The 16,937-nt window shown below is 69.6% G+C and overlaps 2 protein-coding genes and 1 long non-coding RNA gene across 3 annotated transcripts; 1 reads left to right on the top strand and 2 right to left on the bottom strand.

Moving 5' to 3' along the window:
* The first annotated feature begins 72 nt into the window (after positions 1 to 72).
* On the top strand, positions 73 to 9,198 carry LOC116498980. The gene is made up of 3 exons (XR_004254206.1): positions 73 to 230; positions 4,311 to 4,316; positions 9,184 to 9,198. It is a non-coding gene; the product is annotated as an uncharacterized LOC116498980 (long non-coding RNA).
* On the bottom strand, positions 1,489 to 14,102 carry APC2 (APC regulator of WNT signaling pathway 2). Its single transcript, XM_032203493.1, is given in 16 exon segments — positions 1,489 to 2,205; positions 2,207 to 6,971; positions 7,055 to 7,269; positions 7,337 to 7,453; positions 7,540 to 7,617; positions 7,692 to 7,831; positions 7,922 to 8,017; positions 8,167 to 8,551; positions 8,635 to 8,715; positions 9,523 to 9,600; positions 9,944 to 10,057; positions 10,163 to 10,271; positions 10,367 to 10,523; positions 10,606 to 10,696; positions 10,783 to 10,941; positions 14,045 to 14,102. Coding segments are annotated over 15 exon segments (7,221 nt in total). The 5' UTR covers positions 10,924 to 10,941; positions 14,045 to 14,102; the 3' UTR covers positions 1,489 to 1,551.
* Positions 14,103 to 15,254: 1,152 nt separating this feature from the next.
* Positions 15,255 to 16,937, bottom strand: RPS15 (ribosomal protein S15). Its single transcript, XM_032203495.1, has 4 exons — positions 16,884 to 16,937; positions 16,489 to 16,574; positions 16,160 to 16,394; positions 15,255 to 15,420 (listed from the first exon to the last, which is right to left on the bottom strand). The coding sequence occupies exons 1-4, from the start codon at positions 16,884 to 16,886 to the stop codon at positions 15,307 to 15,309; spliced, it is 438 nt and encodes a 145-aa protein (XP_032059386.1). The 5' UTR covers positions 16,887 to 16,937; the 3' UTR covers positions 15,255 to 15,306.

Here is a 16,937-nt window from a genome sequence, read left to right as displayed (position 1 = left end):
AGTCCTGGTAAAATAACATCCTTGGTACATACATACAGCGGGGAGGGGGGAAACGGGGGGGACAGGGGGGACACCGCAAACCCGGCGCGGTTCTGCGCACGCGGGGACGAAGCCGAGGGGCGCACACGGGGTGGACGGGGGAGAGCGGGGCCGGGATGGTGGCACTTGAACCCGGAGCCGTGGGGTGGTGCTGGCTTCCCCGCACGGGGGTGCTGCGCATGGTGATGGCAGTCGGGGGGGGGGACGGGGGACTGCAGCCCCCCCGTTTTCTCCCATTTCTGTGGGTGCCATTCCTGTGGCCCTGCTGCCCGCCCCCACACCCCTATTGCATCCCTTTTCGGTGCCTTTCGTTGTAGACCCCATGGGGGCCCCCACACCCCCCGTGTCCATCCCTGAGACCCCTCCGTGTGGCCCCACAGCCTGCTCACCTCTCCCTGCAGGCCAGGGACCCCCGTGGGACCCCACATCTTGCTGGGCACCCCGTCCAAAGGCATGAGTGGGTGGTGGGGTGAGAGGGCTGGGGGGCTTCCAGACTGGGGGGTGGGCTCACCACAGCCCACCCCTGGGTGCATGGGGCCAGCTGGCAGCGGGACACGGGCGTCCCCAATGCTTTGGGGCCGGCAGCCCCCTACTCGTGGGCGTAATCCAGTTCTGGATGGACTCGTGTCCACGAGGTGGGGACGCGCGGGCTCCTCGCTGCCAGCTGCGCTGGGGGGCTGGGGGCTTCGGGGGGGGGGCCCAGACCCTTCCCTTGGGGCTGGGTGTCCCAGTGCCGCCTCAGCACCCCATCCCCTCCCAGGGCACCCCCCAGCCTGGTGACAGGACCCCAGGAACCCCCCAGGATGAGCCAGCCGGGACCCCAACAAGCACCCAGCCCTGAGCATCGCCAGCACTGGCCCCTGCGCCACGTCCCCTGCGACCACCCACCGCACTGCCACAACCCCTGCCCGCACCACAGCTGCGAGTCACCCGATAGCAATCAGCCAGCACCCTAATTAGCAGCCTCAAGCAGCAAAAATTACGTCCCAGCCCTGTCTGTCCCTGCGTTGCCCCAGCAGTGCTCCTGCAGGGGAGGGTGTCCCCGTCCCTGGCAATAAAGGCGCTGCGATGCCTGGCAGAGCCGGTGCTGGTGTGCGAGCAGAAGCGTGCGGCGGGGGCCTGGCATTAAGGCTTGGCTTGGTGTGCTCCCGGGGTGCGTGTGCGGGGAGGGGGACACGACCCCCGCTCGCCCCGGGGCTGCAGCACGCCGGGCACCTGTCGGCAGGAGGAGGCAGCACCGAGAAGCGCCCGAGCGCAGCCGTCAGCCCCGGCCCCCCACCCATGGGTCCCCCAGGCTTTGCCAGGTCTTCAGCGGGGGATCCCGTGGGAGCTGCATTGAAATAAAACCCGCAGCTGGGAGGGCCGGGGTGACACTCGCTGCTCTCCACTTGTCCCACGTCTCCGTCCCCACAGGCAGCAGCACCCACGGGTGGGTGTCTTGGCGCTGCGGCTCCGCGGGGTCCATCCTGCCCCGGCGCGGGACCGTGCCGAGGCTCCACCCGCAGCGGCTGCCTACGCCTGGATCTTCTCCACCGCCTTGTCGGCCACCGCTGTCACCACCATGGGGCTGGGGACGTAGTTGAAGGGGGTGACGCGGGCGGCGCGGCTCGGGGAACCGTGCCGGCTGGCGGGGAAGGTCCCGGCCGGCGCCTCGTGGCCGAAGGAGATGGGCACGGCGGCCTTGGCGGGGGCCTGGGCTTCGGCGTCGCGGGCGCGCTGGGGTCCCTCGCGGCTCTCCAGCGTGGGCGAGGTGCTGGAGTTGGTCTTGGTGGTGGAGAAGTCCTCGGTCTGCACCACGGCGTCGCTGGTCTTCCTGGGGCCGGGGCGCTGCTCCTCCGCGGCGCTCACCAGCGGCAGGGCGGAGGACGGCAGCGTGCTCTTCAGGATGTGCGGGATGTCCTCGTCCCGGATGCGGCGCCAGGTGCCCTTCATCATCATCATCGGCGGCTTCTCCGCCGCCCCCCCGGGCCCCTCGCCGGCCTTCCGCCGCCGCGCCGAGGCCTCGGAGCAGGCGGAGAGGACGGAGGACGGGCTGCCGGTCCTGCGCACCACGCTGATGTTGGGCGAGGACGAGTACCTCTTGAAGGGCTCGGGGACGCCCGTCTTCACCGGCAGCCGCGACGGGCTCTCGGAGCTGGTCCTGCGCGGGGGCTTGGGGCCGGGGGGGGGCTTTGCAGCCGGGCTGCGCCCTGGGGACCTGCGGCCGCGGTCCGGGTGCCGCTGGCTTGGCCGCCTTCAGCTCCTCGCAGCGGGACGAGCAGAGGAAGACGGCGGGGAGGGCGGCCCGGCTGCGCTGCGGGGAGGCGCCGCGGGCCAGCGAGGACACCGAGGTGGCCGGGGAGAGCTCGGCGCGGTGCCGCAGCAGCAGGCTGGAGGATTCCTTGATGAAGGTGAGCTGCCGCAGGAAGCCGGAGCGATCCGAGTCGCTGCCGCTGGAGCGGGCGGACGACATCCGCACCAGGTTGAGCCGGCCGCCCCCCGGCCCCCCCGGCCCCCCGCCCTTGGCCTTGCTGCTGCCCTCCTGCTCCTCCAGCACCGGCATGGCCGCGCGGCCCGGCAGCACCTTCTTGCTGGGCTTCTGCATGAAGGGGATGCGGACGGGCGACTTCTGCGTCTTGTGCTGCTTGGGGGCCGCGGGTTTGGGGGCCGGGGCTTTGCCGGGGGGGCCGGGCGGGGAGGGCGAGCCGCCCGCCTTGCCCACCGGCGTGGGGCCCTGCTTGGCGAGCTGGGAGGGCGACGGCAGCTTCTTGGGGGCGTGCTGCGAGGGGGTGGAGGTGCGGGACGAGCCCGAGGAGGGCGGCCCCTTGCCGATGCGTGCGGGCGGCGTGGTGCTGCGCTTGGGCAGCGCCAGGTCCCCCGTTTCGGGTGGTTTCCCCAGCCGGTGCAGGCTGCGCGAGCGCTGCTGGCTCAGGGACAGGTTCTTGGCTGCTGGTGCCTGGGGCTTGGCCGCGGGGGCTTTTTTCGGGGTGGAGCGTGGGCTGGGGGCGTCCTTGGCCAGGCTGGGCATGTAGATCACCGTCCTGCCGCGGAAGACCACGGGCAGGTTGGGCACGGGCTTCGTGGGGGCCGAGCTCCTCTCCACCCTGGCGCTGCCGCTGCCCACGGGACGTGTGCCCGGAGCCTTCTTCCCCTGCGGGCAGCTCTTGCCGTGCTCCCTCCTCTCCACCTCCCGTCCGGCCGCGCTCCCGGCCCGTTTCTTCTCCGTCCTGTCCAGAGAGAGCTGCAGCGTGGACCCCACCGAGAGCCCCGAGACGAAGGAGAGGATGGAGTCGGACTCGGAGGAGGGCTCCCGCGACAGCGACGCCGCCGCCTGGTGCAGCCAGGTGACGATGGAGTTGGCGCCCTCCTGGATGGCCTCCCACTCCACGCTGTCCAGGTCCGAGCCGCCGTCCGAGCCCCCGTCCTCGGGGCGATGCCTGGCCTCCGCCTTGCGCTCCCTCCCGCTGCCGCCCTTCAGCTTCTGCTTGCGCTCCGCCGTCCTCCGGCGCGCCGAGGGCCGCCGGCGCTTTGGCATGGCCGAGCCGATGCACTTCTGCAGGAGGTCGTCCTCCGAATTGAGGCTGGGGGAGCTGGGGGAGCTGCCCCGCGCCCTCCCCGCCGCCGTCGCAGGGCGCTGCCGGGGGGCCGTGCCGCAGGGCTGGCCCCGCTCCTCGCCCTCGGAGGGGTTGGCGTCGCTCAGGGAGCTCATGGAGGAGCTGAGCGAGTAGCACGGCGGCGTCTCGTCGGCGATCAGGTTGTTCTGCAGCTTGGCCTTCGCCTTGGCCAGCCGGGCGCCGGGCTCGGGCTCCTTCCTGGGCACGGAGCCACCGCAGCGCTCCCTGCGGGGCGCCTGGCCGGGCTGGGTTCTGCTCCTAGGCACCTCCCTGCCCGCCTCGGGCTCGTCTGAGTCGTGCTCGTAGAAGCAGTAGACGGCCTCCTCCGTCGGCGTGGTGTGGCACAGCGACTGGAAGGCCACCCCGCCACGGTCCCCGTCCTCCCGCGGAGCATCCTTCCTCCCTGGCAGGCTGCGGGGCCGGGCGCTGGGGCTGCTGCTCCTCTCCACCTCCAGCTCCGTCCTGGCTGGAGGCTGGCCCCGCTTCCCCTCCACGCCTTGGCCTCTGCTGGGCTGCACGGGGCTGGTCCGGCTCGAGCCCGCTCTGCCCTTGCAGGCTGAGCTCGCCCGGGTGGGCACCGAGCTGCCCGAGGCCGATCTGCGGGCTGGAGAGGCCACGGCCCCCGCCTCTCGCCTCCTCCCCGCGCCCCGTGGAGGCTCAGCCTCCTCCTTGGGGCAGCGCAGGGTCTCGTCGCTCAGCGAGGCGGCGCTGGAGAAGTTGACGGGGGTCCCTTCTGCCGAGTCGGTGAAGGAGTCGTCGTCCTTGTAGAGGTCGCGGGTGGAGGCACGGAGATGCTTGGGGACGGCGGGGTGCGTGGGGGCGGGCACCAGCATGTAGACGGGGAGGTGGACGGGCTTCTTGGTCTGCGGGTGCAGGACCTGGCCGGAGAGCAGGGAGGTCTTCACCTTGCGGAAGCGCGAGGGCATGGCAGAGTTGATGCACTCCTTCAGGATCTCGATGTCGTCGTCGGAAGCGGGCTCGGGGCGCTCGGCACGCCGCCGGCCCTCCAGGTAGCGCTCCTCCCGCCGCTCCTCCCGCTTCTCGTGCGCCACGAAGTTCAGGCTGTTCTTCTCCGGGAAGGTGGGCATCAGCTTGAGCTCCACGTCCTTCTGCACGTAGTGCTCGTGGAGGGGCAGGGCGCTCAGGCTGGAGGCGCAGGAGAAGTTCTCGTTGGGTTTCTCCACCGTGAAATAGACCATGGAGTCCAGGTCCTGGGGCAGCTGGAAGCGCTCCTTGAAGTCGGTGATCTCCATGAACTTCTTGACGTTGTTCTCCCACTGGATGTTGAACTGGCTGGTCTCCTTCTCCGGCTGGCAGCCCAGCTCGAAGAGCGGCGTCTTGCTGCGGCTGGGCGGCATGGTCTGCCCGGGGCTGTCGGGCAGCTCGCTGGGGCTGATGGTGCCGCTGATCATCTCGCTGCAGGGGTCGCTCTGGATGGAGCTGGCGATGGACGGGCTCTCGAAGCTGCCCAGGGAGCTGACGGAGCTGCAGCGGCTCATCACCAGCGGCGTCTCCTGGATGTAGTTCTCTGAGGAGCTGGAGGGCGTGTGGTCCTCCTGGCGCGAGGGGGACGACTCCCGCAGGAAAACCTTGTCTCGTTTCGGGAAGGGGATGGTGATGGGCTGGGACATCCCCACTGCCGCCGCCGGACCCAGCTCTGCCTTCTCCTTCTCCTGCCTCCCATCCTCAGCGTCCCCGTCCCCGTCCTCCATCTCCAGGATCTCCAGCGAGGAGTCGCTGTCGAGGTCATTCTCGCTGTGGCTCTGCCCGTCCAGCACGTTGTCGGCCGAGGAGAGGGAGGAGAGGGAGCTGCAGCGGGAGAAGCAGATGGGGGTGTCCTCCACCGAGTACTTCTGCACCGACTCCTGCTCCGCCGCGGCCGGCGGCTGGGCCGACAGCTTCTCGGGGATCTTGCTGAGGGTCTCGGCTGTCTGCAGGAGCGCGGGGGGCAGCCAGGCTTGCTTTCTGCCCAGGAGCGAGGAGTGGTGGCCGGCGGCCGAGCTGCTCTTGGCCAGGCTCTCGAGCAGGGGCACGTGCTGGTACGAGGGCGAGAGCTTGATGGTGTGGACCTGCGGGTCGGGGGAGAGCTTGCTGCCCGCCTCCTTCTTCCTCTCCGTCTCCCTGTCCAGCACCTTGGGGCTGGGGAAAGTCACCGTCTTCTTGCCCCGTTCGGGCAGCTCCCTCTGCTCGGGCTTGTCCGGCTCAGCCTTGAGCGCGGGGGGCTCGGGTTTGCTCCCCAGGATGCTCTTGAGGTCGAGCCTGCTGGGCCGCTTCTGGTAGCGCTGCAGCTCGTCCTGGTAGTCCAGGAAGGGCGCCCTGGTGCAGGGCTTCATGTGCTCCTTGGTGCAGTAGCCGTCGCTGGTGCTGCCGCTGTTGAGGCTGTCGTTGGACAGGCTGGTGTACGCCGTCTTCAGCCGCAGCAGCGCCCGCGCCCGGCTCAGGCTCTCGCGTTTGGCGAAGCCGCTGGTGTCCGACAGGCGGCAGGGCGAGCAGGACTGCGCCCGCGCCTCCTGCGCCTCCTCGGGGCCGTACTGCCAGTCCAGGCAGTGGTCCTCGGAGCTGAGGCTGAAGCTGTCGTCCGACGAGGTGTGCATGGTGGAGATGTCTTCCACCAGCTTGTCGATCTTGGCCACCGTGCTGGAGATCTTGTTGGCCAGCTTCTCGGCCGCCAGCGAGACGTCGTCCTCCGGCAGCGGCAGCTTCTTGGGCTCGGCCGGCTTGCCGCTGTCGTCCTTCTCCGGCTCCGGGCAGCGCCTCTGCGCCAAAGCCCGGGGCAGCGCCTGCCCTTGGAGGAAGGAGGAGCCCAGGAACATGGAGAGCACGGAGGCGCTGGCCGTCTCCACGCCGGTGGAGATGTTGGGCACCTCGTCATCGTCAAAGCAGCCGGAATCGGAGGCGTAGTCCTTCACCAGGCTCTCCATGTGCCGCATCGGCTTCTTCGCGCTCTGGCTCTTCAGGCTCTGCTTCTCCATGGTGTCAAAGGTCTCGGCCAAGTGCTTGGCATCCAGCTCGGCCTCCAGAGCCTTCTGCTTGCGCATGTAGAGGGACGGCATGCAGGAACCCGGCGAGACGACGGCGGCGTCCTTGTACTTGGGGGGCCGGTTGGTGAGCAGGTTGCGGAGGGCGGCCGCGCTGCCCATGGCGATCATCTTATGCTTGGAGTGGATGAGGTTGCGCAGCATGCTGACCGCCCCCAGGTCCCACAGCAGCTCCTGGTCGCGGGGGCTGCGGGCGGACAGGTTCCAGAGCGTGCCGCAGGCGTTACTGACGATGGTGAGGCTGTGCGAGCGCAGGTGCTGCAGCAGCGTCTGCAGGCAGTTGTGGTCCCGGAGCACCTGCCTGTGGCACCAGGGGGGGTCCGGATGTCAGGACGGTGAGCGTGACCCCCCCAAACACCCCGTGCCTCCCTTCCGCCCCCTCACCTGTAGTCCTCCCGCGTGGCGATGAGGCTGGAGACGTTGCGGAGGATGCCGCCGCCGCTCTCGATGATGGCCAGCGAGTTGCTCTGGCACTTGTAGGTGAGGGTGCTCACCAAGAAGCCCAGGGCCCCCTCCACCCCGCAGATGGCGGCTTTGTTCTCCGTGCTGTGCGCCGACAGGTTCCAGAGCGCGCTCAGGACGCTCTTCAGGGTGGATTCCTGCCGGGGAGGAGGCGTCAGCCCCGGCCGTGCCGCGGGGTCCGCTCCCACCCCTGCCGCTCCTCACCTTGGCCGCGTGCAGCGCGCACTGCGTCAGCCCCGCCACGCTGCCCACCTCCCGCAGCACCTTCTTGCTGTTGATGTCGGCCCTCCAGGAGAGGTTCCTCAGGATGCTCGAGACCACCTGGGAGGGCAGCAGAGCGGGGTGCATGGGCACGGGCACCGTCCCCACCGTGGGCACCGTCCCCGTACCCTCAGGATGGCACCCACCTGGTGCAGCTCCTCGCTGTCGGAGGCCAGCTGGGCCACGATGGCCTCCATGCAGCCCCGGCGGGCGCAGAGCGTTGCCTGCGGTGAGGATGAGTGCGGTGAGCACGGTGCTGCCCCGGCCCCGCTCCCCGCCCCGCTGCCCCCCCGCAGACCTTGTTGACCACGTCCCCGAAGGTGAGGTTGGTGAGCGCCATGCCCGCATAGCGCCGCAGCGCCAGGTTCAGGGGGTCGCTCGTCATCTTGTGCATCTCGTAGTCCACCTGCAGCAGCTCGGCCACCGCCTGCAGCCCACCTGGGGGATGGGACACGGGGTCAAAAAGCCGCCCCGGGCTCCCCCCATCCCAGCATTGCTGATTTTACCCCCATCCAGCCCCGCGCTCACCCAGCTCGTTCATGGCCCGCCGGTACTCCTCATCGAAGGAGAGCTTCATGATGGCGCACGTGGCCTGGCAGATCTGGGGCTCGATGGGCACCGGTGCTGCGGGGAGAGCAGGAGTGAGCTGGGGGGGTCCGACACACGCCTCTATCCCCTAGCACACACCGACACGTGTGGCTGCGTGCCCCACACACGCCTGTCCACACTCGTACCCGTGCACCCACCCCGCCCAGCCCCGCGCAGCCCCGTACCCGCGCTGCCCTCCGGCCCCTTGCCCCCGTCCCTGCTCTGCATCTGCAGCCAGTCCCAGCAGGTCTCCGAGTAGGAGCGGATCTGCTCCAGCACGTGCAGCACCCGCATCTCCTTCTTGGCCTGCCCCTCGTCGGGCTGCGAGAAGACGATGTTGTGCAGGGCGGCGTTGGCGCGCATGCGGGCGTCCTTGGCGCCGGCGGGGCTCTCGGGGGGGCCCGGCTCGCGGTCGGTGTCGTGCAGGATCTGGATGAGCAGGGGCAGGCAGCCCGACTTGCGCATGGCCAGGCAGCTCTCCTGCGAGCTGGACATGGCCAGCAGCGTGCGCGACATGTCGTCCTTGTCCCGCGTGGCCAGCATGGACAGGAGCCAGAAGACCACCTCCACCTGCGTGTGCATGAGTGGGGGGGTCAGGTCAGGCACCGCCACGGCCCCCCACCCTGGCTCCCCCCAGCACGGCTGCCCCTCACCTTGCTGCTGCCCCCGTCCTCGGGGTGCGTGGGGATCTCCATGGTGCTGTCCCCCTCCGTGCCCGGCAGCTTTCCGCAGAGCTGCAGAGGCCGGGATGGTGAAGGGGGGGGGTTCAGCGCTGCCCTCACCCCCCCCTGCCCACCCGTGCCACCCTCCCTATGGGCTGGGTGCTCTCCAGGACCCCAATTGTGCCGTTAGATCCAGCAGCCTTTCCAGGACGTTGCACATTTTTCAGTGCCACGGGTGGATTTTTGGGCTGAGCGGGGAGCGCTGCCAAGAGAACGGGCTCGGGAAGGGAAAAGGGTGGGCGAGGAGAGCGGGTGGGTGGAGGGGGCTGGCGATGGGGGGGGGTCCAAGTGGGACACGGGGCTGGAGGAGGTGGTGGAGGGGCTGGGGGCAGCGGTGGGATGGGGATGGTGGAGGGATGGGGATGGTGGAGAGATGGGGCTGAAGGAGGAAGGATGGGGATGGTGGAGGAAGGGAGGCTGATGGAGGCTGATGGAGGAGGGATGAGGCTGATGATGGGAGGTGGATGAAGGCTGATGGAGGTGGGCTGGGGGTGTTGGGGGCCGGGGGTGGTGGTGGTGGTGGCGGGGTGCCCGTGCCCTCCCCGGCGGCTCGGCCGCTGGCAGACGCTGCGGGAGCTCGGCGGCCGCCCGCTGCTCGTGGCCTACTTCTCGTCTCCATGGCAACTGCCCATTTCGGTGCCCGAGTCGCACAAAGCCCTGCCTGTGCCTGTGCCTGTGCCTCTGCGCGGCTGCCGCCGATGGAGACGGGGAAGGGGACAATGGTGGGGAGGCTGCGCCTGGTCCCCCCCCCCCCGCACCCATTCCCGGGGGGTCTGGGGGCCAGACCCCGCTGCGGACCCCCAGCCCCGTCCCCGTTACCTGCGGCTCCGGCTGCTGCACCTTGTCCTGCGCCTCCATCAGCTCCTTGTCGATCTGCTCCAGCCGCGAGGCGCGGATCTGGGTGGGCAAAGAGGGCGTCAGGGAGGGCTGGGACCCCCCCAGAGCCCCCCCGCCACCCCCAAAGGCAGGCACGGGGCTGGGCGAGAGCCTGGAGATGGGGGCAAGGGGGAAAAATTGGGGGGCAAGGGGGCACAGGGGGCATGGGGCTGGGTATAAGGACGTATAGGGCTGGTGCTTGGGGCTCAGGACCAGGACGCATGGGGCCGGTGCGCTCATGCACAGCGCTAGGTGCGGGGATGCAGGGATTTGAGGGGGATGGGGTGGGGTGGGCAGGGTTGGGGGGGTGAAGTGAAGCCCCCCGGGTGCAGGACAGGAGGTGCGGGGGGGGCCGGGCCCCCACCTGAGCCCTCTGCACCATCTCATCGGCCGTGCCGAAGCGCTCCTCCATCAGCGCGCGGATGTGCTGGGCCTCGAACTCCAGCTGCTGCCGGATGAGGTCCATCTGCATGGAGAACTGAGGGGGCAAGGAGCAAAGGATGGGTGATTTTTTATTTTTTTTTTTGGGGGGGTGGAGGACCCCTCCTGCACCCCCTGTCTGGGTGGGGGTCCCCCCACGCACCGTCTCCACGTGGGGCAGCTCGTCCAGGCGCTTGGAGAGGCTCTGCAGCTGGGCGTAGTACCACACCTTCTCCTTCTCCTCCTTCTCGATCTCGCCCAACAAAAAACATCTGGGGAGGGGGGGAAAACCCCGATCAGCGACGACAGCCTCCCCCCAGCCCCCGGCTGGCCCTACACCCCCCAAAACCCCCCTCCCAGCCCTCACCTCTCCCGGTCGAGCTCCTCCAGCAGCCGCAGGGTGGCCCGGCCGAGGTCCCCGGCGCTGTCCCTGCAGGGCGCCGCGTGCCGCGGGCTCTCCTCCCCGGCCCCCGCTGCCTCGGGGAATTTGAGGCTGTAGAGGCTGCTGATGTCCAGCTGCAGGGCTGGGGACGAGGACGGCGGCGTGACAACCAGCTCGGCCCCCTGCCCACCCCCCAGAAGCCCCCCGTAGCCCCCCCCCCAAACCTTTCAGCTGCTCCAACACCTCCGTCTGCCCCGAGGACACCATCACCCGCGCCTCCTGCTCCAGCTTCCCCTGCAGGTGCTTCAGGACCTCCTAAACACAGAGGGGACGTGGAGGGCAGCCACCGCCGGACCCCTTCCCGCGGCAAAGCCCCCCCTCAACCCCCCCCACGGGCTCACCTTCATGTCCGAGGTCTCATTCTCCAGCTTGGAGAGGTGGTGGGAGTTGTCCTCCAGCTCCCGCCGCAGGTGGGTGTTCTCCTTGCGCAGCGCCTCCACCTGCCGCACCAGCTGCTCGTACGAGGCGATGGAGCCGGACATCTTCAGCTCCTCCAGCGCCTGGGGGGGGTCGGGGGAGGGGGTGGGTGGGTGGGTGGGCAGGATGGTGGTGGGGGGGAACACACAGTGAAAATGGGCTGGGGAAGCACCCAGGGGTGCGCCCCGAGCCCGGCTCCCAGCACCTGCGGTGCCCGGGTTGGAGGCGGTGCCGTGGGGCAGGGTCCGGCCCCCACCCCCGGTGTTGTCCCCCCCCCCCCGTTGTCCCCCAGCTCAAGGATCCAACCCTGCCCCCCCCCCCCCCCCCAGAAGGTCCCTGCCTGATTTCCACCCCGGCAGCAGCTCCCGCTCGCCGCTGCCTTTGTCTCTCTTTTGTCTTCTCCTTTTCTGCCGATTTCCCCGCTTTGTTCCCATCCGCGGCACCGCCAGCCCCGGGCCCCCCAACAAGCGGCACCCCCGGCCCCATTGTGCCCCCCCCCCCAGCTCCATCCGTGCCCCTTTGGCCACGCTGGGTTCCCCCCCCCCTTCCCCAGCCTCCTCCTGCCCTGCTGGGGTTGCTCCTTGCACCTGCTGGGGGGGGGGCACCGGGTGCAAGTGGGCATGGGGGGGACCGGGATGGGGACGGGGACAGGGATGGGGACAGGGATGGTGCCCCCCCCCCCTCGCCCCCCACCCCATGGGTCCGGCTGGTGGCAGCCCTACACCGTCTTTATAATGCACCACGGTGTGCAAAGGGGGTGTGCAAAGGGGGGGGTGCAAACAGGGGGTGCATGGGCGGGGGGGGAGGATCCATCCCCATCACCCCCCAAGCTCGTTTTCCCCCCCCCTTGTACCCAGGATCGGTCCCTGCGGGGTGCCTGGGATCGATCCCAGCCTTTGTCCTTCCCCACCCGCAGCTCAACAGAACCCCAGGACCCCATTTTGGGGGGGGTCCCGCTCTGCACAGAGCCACCCCTGGGACCCTGGCACCCCCGAGGGTCTTCCCACCCCTCCCTTGGCTCCCAAAAAAGCCCCCCCCAGCCGCTGGGGACCCCACAGCCCACGCAGTGCTGGGATCCCACAGGGACACAAAGGCCCCAAAGACCCCCCCTTTACCTCCCCCAACTGCTGCCCAGGGGAAGGGGGTCGCAAATAACCCCTGGGGGGTCACGGCAGCCCCTCAGCAGGGTGGGGGGCACCCTGTGGGACCCCCCCCCAGCTATAGGGGGGGGGCTGTTGGTGCAGCCACAGGGCAGGGGCACCCCATGGGCCTCCATCCCGGCTCCTGCTGCAGCTGGGGGGGGGAGAATTGGGGGGTGATGGTGGGGGGTTGATGTGGGGGGGGGGGGTCCCTGGGTTTGTGCCGGGTGGCTGCAGCCGCTGGCGGCGGCGCTGGAAATCTGCAGCGGGGTGGGGCTGGCGGCACCTGCATTTGCGAAGCGTCTAGACACCGGGGGGGGGGACACGAGGCTGCGGAGACTTGGGGAGGGGGGGGCCGGGGCTGCGGCTCCGCTCCCACCACCCACACCCGGCACCGCGGCGGCTGCTGCACCCCCGGATCTGGTGTGTGTGTCCCCCCCACCAAAGCCCCCAGGGTGCTCAGGGGGCAGGATCCGGCTGGCAAAGGCTGGTGCTGCAGGAGGGGGGAGCAGCAAGGTAGTGCACTGCACAGCACAGCACTGCACTGCACTGCACAGCACCACCTATTGCACTGCATTGCACTGCACTGCCCATTGCACTGCACTGCACTGCACAAAACCCATTGCACTGCACTGCACTGCACAAAACCCATTGCATTGCACAGCACCACACTGCACTGCACAGCACTGCACAGCACCGCCCATTGCACTGCACTGCACCGCACTGCACAGCACCACCCATTGCACTGCTCAGCACCGCACTCAGCACCGCACTGCAGCGCATTGTCCATCGCACTGCACCACCCATCGCTGCTCGCCGTGCCGCGCATCCCTGGCCTGGGCAGAGCCAGGCATGGGGGAGCTGGGACCCCCCCCGTACCACCCCATAACCCCCAGTACCCCCCCCATAACCCCCTGTACCCCCCCAGTAACCCCCAGTACCCCCCTGTACCACCCAGTACCCCCCTGTACCCACCAGCCTGGTGACAGCACCGAGGGAGGGGGACGACTTTGGGGGGGGGGGGTCCCAGCCCTGCCATGCCCAGGGCTCAGAGCAAGACCACCCCAGCGCTGCAGCAGCTGCCCCCCCCCCACCCCCCCCCCACTAAGCAGAAGCCACATCTGAGCCCCCCCCCTCCCACCAGCTGCGACCCCCGGCTGAGCCCCCCCGGGACGTTAACCAACCCGCGCCGCTGTCACCCGCTGATCGACCGCCACGGCCCTGGGGACCCCCCCCCAGCCACAGCAAACACCCCCCCGGGGGCCAGGCCTGCACGGGGGGGGGGGGTTACAGGGGCTAATGGGGGGGGCAGGGGAACACGGGGGGGGGTCACCCACGGGTGTGCGGGGGGGGGCCCCGAGCCCCAATCCCTGCCCACGCACAGCATCACCCCCCCCCCCAGCTGCTCCCACCCGTGTGCCCCCCCCCGCACACGTCACCGTCAAACGCCGAGCTCTGGACCCCCCCTTTGTGCCCTCCCCCCCCCCATAAAGCAGACACCCCAGGGCAGGGACCCCCCCCCCAGGGCAGGGACCCCCCCCCCCAGCCAGTGGGTAGGGGCTGGGGGTGGGCGCTGGGGGCTGCAGGGTGCCCAGGGAGGGGCAGGGATTTATTTATTTTTTATTTTTTTTTATGGGGGGGGGGGGGGTTGAGGGCGAGGATTTTCAGGGTAGGTTTTGGGGGGATGATTTGGAGGGGGGGGGGGGGATAGGTTTGGGGATGGGGGCGAGCCGATCGTGGGGCTCCGTGGGCTGACATCGGGAGATATTGGGTGGGGAGGGGGGGGTGATGCTGAGACCCCCCCCCCCCCTCCACCCGCTGATGGAGCCGATCGCTGCCCCCCCAAATTATCCACGGGGGGGGGGGATAACGACAAAGCCGCATTATCCGCGCTTTGTCCCCGCAGCCCCGAACCCCCCCCCAACGGGCTCCGAGACCCCCCCGGGATGGAGCCGAGCCCCCCCCCGAGCTGTGTATGTGTATGTGTGTGTGTGTGTGTGGGGGGGGTCGGTAGCAGGTGCCCCCCCCCCCCCCTCCTTCTCCCTACCTCATCCCCGGCGGAGGAGAAGGCGGCGCGGAGCAGGGCGAGGAGCCCCCGCAGCCCCATCCAGCCGCATCCCGGCCCCGCCGCGGCTGCGCCGCCCCCGCGCCCCCCCCCCCCCCCCGGGCCGGGATTTTCCAGCCTCGGCCGCCGTTAGATGGCAGCAGCCGGGGAGGCGCACGGAGAGCACCCCCCCTCCCCGGACCCCCCCCCCCCCCGAGGAGGCACACCCCCCCCCAACACCCCCACGGGGGTCTCACCCCCCCCCCCCGGACCCGGCACGGCCCCCCCAACACCCCCACGGGGGTCTCATTTCCCCCCCCGGGGGCTCTGGACCCCCCCCCCCCAACCTGTCTCGGCTCTGGACGAGCTGAAGCCCCCCCCTCAGAGCCCAAGGTGCCCCCAGCCCCCTGCCGCCCCCCCCCTCCCCTGGGCAGGTGCCGTGGTGCTGGGGGGGGACTCTGGGGGGGGGGGGGTCCCAGCCCCAGCAACACTTCCCGGGGGGGGGGGCCCAGCCCCGACCCCGGGGGTGCTGAGCCCGGTGCCAAAATCTTTGGGGACCCCCCCGCACCTGCAGCCAGTGGGGGCCCGGGGGGGGCGATGTGTGCCTGGGGCAGCTCCGTCAGCACCCGTCTGTCCTTGTGTCTGCCCGTCTGTCCCCCCGTGTGTGCATGACCCCATGGCGCAGCCTTACCCCACCCCAAAGGCAAAGGCAATGCTCCCCCCCCCCATTTACTCTGTCCCCCTCCCAGGTGCTGCCAGCGCCCCGCAGCAGCCCCCCTGCCACCTCCACCCCCCCCTTTCCACCCTCCGTGCCTCAGTTTCCCCCAAATCGGGCAGGATCAGACCCCTCCTGCAGGATCTGGGAGCTGCCGCCCCCCCCCACAGGTGCTTTTTCCCCACAGGGGTGGGAAAAGCAGGGGGCAGGGGAGCACCAGGCCCCCCCCCCCCCAAATATCACCGCACCCCCGGGGCCATTGGGGCGCAGCCTGATGCCTCAGGGAACGTCATTAACCCAATGAACCCACACAGAGAGGTGGGCGCCGGGTGTTTCGCAGGAACAGGGCCAGAGAATTACGTAAAAAAAGCAGTTTTCAGGGAAAGCAGCACGGCAGGAGGGGGGCGGGGGGGCTCCACTGCCCAGCTGGGAGCTGCGTCAGGAGGGGAGGGCGCAGGACGCATCCCCCCACGAGGTCGGCGACAGAGCAGAGGCGGCTGGGCGAAATTTCTTTTATTTACACCTATAAAAAGGTCCCCGAAGCTGCGTTTTATTTCAGCGGGATGAAGCGGGACGAGTGGGTGGCGCCGATACCGGGCCGGCCGTGCTTCACGGGTTTGTAGGTGATGGAAAACTCCCCCAGGTAGTGGCCGATCATCTCGGGCTGCGGGAGAAGCAAAAGCGGGCGTTAGAGGCATGGAGCTGGGCCAGGAGCACGGCACCCCCACTGCTCGGAGCCCCCCGGGGGTGCTCGGAGCCCCCCCACGCTGCATGCAGGGTGCAGCCACAAAGCTGCTCTCCCTGCGCTGGCAAAAGCCCCGAATTCAGCCGTTTTTTCTGGCCCCAGCGTGGTGCAGAGCCCTGGAAACGCTGCGTGGGGAATGGGATCTGCCCCAGGGGCTGCTGCTGGGAGCAGGATGGGAGCTGAGCGAGGCGAGGAGCTCCCCTCTGCCCCTGCGTGGGCTGCGGGAGCTTGGCTGCGTGGTTTTAGCTCGGCTTTAACAGCAGGAACGGGGCTCCCAGAGAAAACACCAGCTGTATGGTGGTGCTGCGGGTTGTTCCGTCCCAGCCCCCTTCATCCCCACAGCAGGCAAGGAACCAGGCCGGGTGCCAGCACCACGCGATTTCGTGACGCTTCACCAACACTTTGTGAGGCTCAGTCGAGGCTCCTCTCAGCAGCACACCCCAAAAAGTGCTGAGCGCTGCTTTGGGACCCTCCTCTGGGCCAGGCCATGCTGGGAAACCCCAGCAGAACCCCCCCACCGCCCTCAAACACGGGGCAGGACCACAAATACGTGAGGTTCTGAGCGAGTAAAACAAACAGATGTGATTATGGGCAGCCAACAGACGTGATCACGGTGCTGGGCCATCCCCCGAGAGCAGGGCACGGCCGCGGGGCTCACCTTGATCTCCACCTGGTTGAAGGTTTTGCCGTTGTAGACGCCCACCATGCTGCCCACCATCTCGGGGAGGATGATCATGTCCCTCAGGTGGGTCTTCACCACCTCGGGCTTCTCCATGGGCGGCGCCTCCTTCTTGGCCTTGCGCAGGCGCTTGAGCAGCGAGTGCTGCTTGCGGCGCAGCCCCCGGTTGAGGCGGCGGCGCTGGCGGGCGCTGTACAGCTGCATCAGCTGCTCGCTGGACGGACACACAGACAGACAGACGGACAGATGGGTCAGACGGTTCGGCCCCCCCCCCCCCCCAGCCCCCCCCCCCCCAGCCCCGCACTCACTAGGACATGTCGAGGAGCTGGTCCAGGTCCACCCCCCTGTAGGTGAACTTCCTGAAGGTCCGCTTCTTCTTCTGCTCCACCTCCGCCTGCAGCCGGGCACGGGCCGGGGGTCAGCAACGCGGGGACCCCCCCTCACGACCCCTCACCGCCCCTCCCGGCCTTCACCCAACCCCCACCCCCCCAGCCCCGCCATGGCAGGCCCGAGGCCTAGGCCGTGGGAATCCCGCTCCCCACAGGCTCTGGGAGGCCCGGCCCGGCGCCATCGCGCCCGGTAGGGACGAGGCCGGGTCCCTCCCAGCCGGTAGCAGCGCCCCGAGCCCCCCCGAGTCCCCCCCGGCGGAGGATGGCGGCGGATGGCACCGGATGGCAGCGGCGCCCCCTCGGCCCGCACCCACCATCTTGGCCTGGTCGCCGCGGAAAGGGCCGGGCCGCGCGCCGGAAGCGGCGGA

This window comes from Aythya fuligula, chromosome 26 (assembly GCF_009819795.1).
Source record: "Aythya fuligula isolate bAytFul2 chromosome 26, bAytFul2.pri, whole genome shotgun sequence".
Classification (NCBI taxonomy): Eukaryota; Metazoa; Chordata; class Aves; order Anseriformes; family Anatidae; genus Aythya; species Aythya fuligula.
This window is presented reverse-complemented; position numbering and strand designations above follow the sequence as displayed.

Bases quoted from the DNA above. Each gene is read 5' to 3' on its own strand.
- RPS15 (XM_032203495.1), bottom strand. The intron at 16,395-16,488 runs GTGAGTGCGGGG...GTGTCCGTCCAG, and splicing joins CAGCTCCTCGACATGTCCTA to CGAGCAGCTGATGCAGCTGT. The intron at 15,421-16,159 runs GTGAGCCCCGCG...CTTCTCCCGCAG, and splicing joins TCAACCAGGTGGAGATCAAG to CCCGAGATGATCGGCCACTA.